This window comes from Chrysochloris asiatica, unplaced genomic scaffold (genome assembly GCF_000296735.1).
Source record: "Chrysochloris asiatica unplaced genomic scaffold, ChrAsi1.0 scaffold00004, whole genome shotgun sequence".
Taxonomy (NCBI): domain Eukaryota; kingdom Metazoa; phylum Chordata; class Mammalia; order Afrosoricida; family Chrysochloridae; genus Chrysochloris; species Chrysochloris asiatica.
Genome location: NW_006408522.1, coordinates 23,698,969 through 23,704,774, shown reverse-complemented (window position 1 = coordinate 23,704,774; position 5,806 = coordinate 23,698,969). Strand labels below are relative to the sequence as shown.

General features: G+C 40.6%; 1 protein-coding gene across 2 annotated transcripts in view; it reads left to right on the top strand.

The window, feature by feature from the left end:
• The window catches only part of LOC102814101 (very long-chain acyl-CoA synthetase-like), a 55,374-nt gene extending 50,491 nt beyond the window's left edge, over window positions 1–4,883 (top strand). For both annotated transcript variants that reach the window (XM_006831666.1, XM_006831665.1), the window contains 3 exons: window positions 1,722–1,819; window positions 3,418–3,548; window positions 4,707–4,883. In XM_006831666.1, coding sequence (XP_006831729.1) covers window positions 1,722–1,819; window positions 3,418–3,548; window positions 4,707–4,883 — 406 coding nt within the window. The remainder of the gene's footprint in view (window positions 1–1,721; window positions 1,820–3,417; window positions 3,549–4,706) is intronic.
• Window positions 4,884–5,806: the final 923 nt, after the last annotated feature.

Genomic DNA, 5,806 nt, shown 5'->3' with positions numbered 1-5,806 from the left:
AGAAATCCGAGCTTAACCTGATTATAATCAATGTAATGAAACAAGTTATATGAATTGTTGAATGTGAAACTGATGATGTGCCCTGTAAACTTTCACTCAATCCACAATAAAAACCTTCCATTAAAAAAAAAAAACTTTACTCACATGGGATATCAAAAAGATTGTCCAATGATTTCTGCATTCCGTTGGATCACCTCTCTTTGGAATGGACACAAATTTGGATCTCTTCCAATCAGTCAGTCAGCCAGATAGTTGTCTTCCAAATATCTTGGCAGAGATGAGTGAGTGCTTCCAGTGCCGCCTCACTTTCTTGAAAGATTTCAATTTTTGTTCCATCAATTCCTGGTGCCTTGTTCTTTGCCAATTCCTTCAATGTACCTTGAACTTCTTCCTTCAGTATCATTGGCTCTTGATCATATGCTATCTCTTGGAATGTTGAAAAGTGAGCATTTCTTTTTGATACACTGACTCTGTGTATTCCTTCCATCTTCTTTTGATGCTTTCTGTATCATTCAATAATTTGCTCAAAGAATTCTTCAGTATGCCAAGTTGAGGCTTGAATTTTTTACTCATTTCTTTCAACTTAAAAAATGCTGAATGCATTCTTCCCTTTTGGTCTTTTAACTCCACATCTTTACACAGTTCATTATAATAGTTGATTTATGTCTCTTCTTGAGCTGCCTTTTGAAATTTTCTGTTCAGCTCTTTTACCTCCTCATTTCGTCCACTTGCTTTCAGATCTATATGCTAGTGAATAAGCTTCAAAGTCTCTTCTGACATCCGTTTTGGTCTTTTCTTTCTTCCTTGTCTTCTTAATGACCCTTCACTTTCTTCCCATATGATGCTCTTGATTTCATTCAACAACTCCTGTGGTTTTCTATTATTGTTGTTTAGTGCATCACATCTGTTCTTGAGGTAATCTCTGAATTTGGTTAGGGTATGTGGAAGGTTCTATTTTGAATCTCGTGGACTTGTTTCAATTTTCTTCAGTTTCAGCCTGAGATGCGTATAAGCAATAAATGGTCTGTTTCACAGTCTATCCCTGGCCTGGTTTTAGCTAATGATATGGAGCATTTACACAATCTCTTCCCACAATTGTAGTAATTTGGTCAGGGAAGGGTTAGAGTTAACCAAATGAAGATAATGCCTTATGCCATGCATAGACCTAGAGGGAAGATATGTCAAGAAAAAAGAGCTTCACCTTTTGATATTTTTAAATAGCGATTTCTATGATATTGTAGTGATATGTTGTAACTTACCCTCCTATTTTAACATTAGAGCAACGTCATTCTGTGTATTATCATTCATGTGGTTAAAATAAAGTACCACATTTTAGTATATAGGTCTATGCCATTGCCTGGGAGTCTCTGAGTGGCACATTTAAGCAAAAGTTGGTGGTTTGAATCCAGCCAGAAGTGCCTCAGAAAAATGACCTGGTGATCCACTTCTGTAAGGTCACAACCACAAAAACCCTAGTTCTGCTCTGAAGCACATGGGGTCACCTTGAGTCAGAATTGACTGAACAGCACTGGAAGGCCTTTGCTAGTTATTCTTCCACCAATGAAGCCTCCTTCATAGCTGCGTTGGGGAATTGGGGAACTAATATGGAGGAGACATGAGCAGCCTCCCTACAAGGTTTGGAGGAAACACCTGCTCTCTGTCGGTGCATCCTGGACCAGAAAGTAAGAACAATTCAGCTAACCACACAGTCTTTTTTCCAGGTGGAAAGGAGAAAACGTGGCCACCACTGAAGTCGCTGACACGGTAGGACTGGTTGATTTTGTCCAAGAAGTTAATGTTTATGGAGTGCCCGTGCCAGGTATATATAAAATATGTAAGTCCTTGTCTAAAACATAGTTCTGGTGTGGAGCTGTAGGATAAGCACTGGACTGGTAACCACAGGTCCCTGGTTCAAACCTACCAGCTGCTCCTTGAAAACCCTATACAGGATTGCTGAGACAGAACCAACTCAATGGCATTCAACAACAACAACAGCATAGAGCCGTCAGTAAACACACAATCACCAGGGAGGAATTTGAAAGCTGAGACCCAGGTGATGGAGAAAAGACCTGCTCCTTCACCCTCCCCATCTATGATTGTTGTTGTTTTTAAGTGCCTTCAAGTTGGTTCTGATCCATAGCATCCTTGTACAGGGTTTCCAAGGAGTGGCTAGTGAGCTTGAACCACCAACCTTTTAGTTCAAATCAACTTTGCAGTCCCACGCATTAACTCACAGCACCATACCAGGAATCCTATGATTACAGCTAAGTAATTCAGAGAAGGTGAGCTGGACTGCCTCTGGGTCTGTTGGATCAAGTACAAGATATATTACTAGTTGCCACTGTCCTCACAAGAAAACATTGTTAGTTGCTCTAAACACCTCTCCATTTACAGCCCTGCCTGACTGGGAAGAATTGGTATTGGATCTGCTTTCTCTGTGGAGAACATAACCTATTGGGAATAACAAACATCAACATGAGGGAACAGACAGCTCACCCTTGCACCTCACCTTCACCTTTCCTGTCCCTCAGCTTCTCTGAAAAGCAGGAATCCAAAGCTATTAGGAGTCTTGATTAAATAAATAAGTCTCAGAGGTGGCCTTTGTGCCTGGAAACATGACAACAGACCAACCCAGTAGCCTGAAGAACAACCGGAACTCAGTCATTGATGGTGGTGGAACAAGATGATGAACTAGAGTCAAAAACAACTTCCTTTATCCACCAGGTTTAACTGTTTCCCACCCCAGATGTTTTCATCAAGGCTACGAAGATGATTACCATCATAGCATCTGGAGCAAGCCTGGTGGTGTGTGCCCTCAAGTCAATGCTGAGTCATGTTGACCCTATGGGACAGAATACAACAGCCCAATAGGAATTCCTAGGCTGTCACCATTAGGGGGAGCAGATAGATGACCAGCTCTTTTCTCCAAGGACCTGCATTCCATTCTCCAAGGACCTGACACTGCCAATTATTTGCCATGTAACCATGAACAAGGGTCTTAGCATCTTTGAGTCTATGTAGGGTCACTATGATTTGGATTCTACTAAAGGCACTTATCAATAAAAAGCAACATAGGGCTATTGCTAAGGATTCAAAGAAATAATCTTTAAAACACATTCAAAAAAAGTGTTTATACTTCAGCTTATGTATGAGGACCTTCAAAATTTCATGGAAAAATGAAATTAAATGAAATTGAAGTTTTCCACAAACTTTTTGAAACCCATTATACATAAATTATCAGTCATAAATCAATCACATTAGAATACATTCAATATAGATTTGAAAGAAATAATCCATCTCTCCAAAAACAATCAATACCATTCTACTCTCAGGTCAGTTCTCTGAACTAACAAAGCATCATGAATGTATTAAACAAGTCAAGAGAAAATAGCTCATTTTATCTCACTCTATTTCTAGGTCATGAGGGTCGAATTGGCATGGCCTCTATCAAGATAAAGGAGGACTGTGAATTTGATGGGAAAAAACTCTTTAAGCACATTGCTGATTACCTGCCTTCTTATGCAAGACCCCGGTTTCTAAGAATACAGGTGAGACCTTGTTCCAGCATCCCTCATCTCTGAGCCAATTACTCCCCTCCTACCCTGACAACCACAATTGCCACATTGTTCACTACCCTTTCCAGGCAGCTCAGAAAGAAGTGTCCTTGATCATTAAGAAAAAAGAAATATATCACTAGTAGAAACCCATTCCTGATTCCTTTCTCCCTAAAACGACAGACCAGATATTTCAGCAACAGTCTTAGCAAGTGGCTCCCTCAGTCTGTGTTTGATGAGCTATGACAGACACTTACAAGAGAAATACTCTGACTCTGATCTTTGTTGTTTCCAGTTTGAAAGAATGGAAAAATCCATCCAGGTCTTACCTAACTGGGCATCATTAGTCAGGTGGAAGTACCCAGGCTTAACTATCATCACTGGGGTGTTGTTTGTCTTTATCAAACATTAACCCTCCCACTTTTGGACTCAGTTGAACACTCCCACTTTCAGACTTTAAGCTCTGTGATTCTGTAACTGTTGATAATCATAAAGTACTGGCAGAGAGACATGAAATACCCTCAGATCATCATCTATTAATTGGAGGAGAGACCATTCTTCAGTGTAACAAATAAACAAGTTGAGAACTCAGAGTTGTCTGTGTGCAGGTTGTTCCCGCCTCCACCATTAATGAGGATATTTCAATAATAAGTGAAACCGCCCGGAACAATAGGAGCTACCTCTTTGTAGGAAATGGGCTCACACAAATAGTTCACTGTTGGCAACCCCTCACTCTGTGAGAGTGATTTTAAAGCTTTGAGGAAATGAAAAGTACCTCCCCAGTAGCCCCTGAGTGGAGATTCTGAAAACAGACTTGATCAGAATCATAGAAAATGTTCCCTTTCATAGCTATCGGGTGCTCCAGACAGAGCCCTCTTGGTGCAGTGGTTACACACTTGGCTGTAACCAGTAGGTCGGCGATTGAACCCCCACCTGCTGCATGGGAGAAAGTTCTGGCAATCGCTCCTACAAAGATGACAGCCTAGGAAACCCTAAGGGACAGTTCTAGTCTGTCCTAAAGAGTCTCCGTGAGTCTCAATGTCCTCAACAGCACACAACAACAAATGGACTGCCGTTGTCACTACCTCCTTGTGCTGCACCCTAATCTGTTTGCAAATACTACCACCATGTGGATTGTTGCATGTTTTTCAGGACACCATTGAGATCACTGGAACTTTCAAGCATCGCAAAGTGACCCTCGTGGAGGAGGGCTTTAACCCTGCAGTCATCAAAGATTCTTTGTATTTCTTGGATGACCAAGCAAAAATGTATGTGCCTATGACTGAGGACATTTATAAGGCCATAAATGAGAAAACTCTGAAACTCTGACTTTCTAGGAGGATAACTCATAATATTCCCAGAAAGATATGGAAGGTGCCTGGGACAGTCACTGGAAATAATCTAAGTTAAGGTTGATTGAAGATGGTGATGTACAATTACTTGTAGGAAATTATGATTTTTGTAGGAAATTATGATTTTTATGATTTTTTAACTACACCTGAACCTTTGTGAGTGAAAAGATTTAAAGAGAATTCTTTTTCAATTAGCCTTACTGTTTGTAGTTGCCCACTGAGCCTGTTGGAAGAAGGACACTATTTTTTTAAATACGTAATAAAATAGGTGAGCACTGATTCATGAGGTGGCACTGTTTCTCGTATTCTTTCCTGATGCTAAATTCAAACCCTGTGACAGCCACTCTAGAGTCCAACAGCCTCACTGGTCACATTCCACAAGTGTCTCTCTCACAGTAGTAATGGTATTCTAGGTAACAAGAGGAGAGGAGTGGATCACAAATGGATCACCAATGGAAATTCGTCTCCAGTGTGAGAAGGTAAACTCTCCCACCCACAAGCATCCCAGCTACCATGTACACACAGCGTTAACCCACAGAAGATAAAGCCATCTGCTGGGACAGCCCTGGCAGGAGCCATAAATCTGTGACACCAGAGTTCTGTGTATAAAAATGTTCAGCAGACATGTTTTAGCTTCATCAGAGACTGCACACGCACATATCTTCAGGATTCCGTAGGGAATATTGATGAGAGAATCCAATCATAAATGAAGATGGCAAAGTGGGGGACAACCACTACTCTGCTTCAGGCTGGTGTTTTGGGGGGGAAACACGATCTTCTGACTATTCAGAAAATGAAAGTCCAGATATTTATGTAATCCTTTCAATGTTTAAATGGGAAATATCAACAGTTTTAAAAACTATACATACATGGTAAACAAACTATATCTGTGGAACAAGT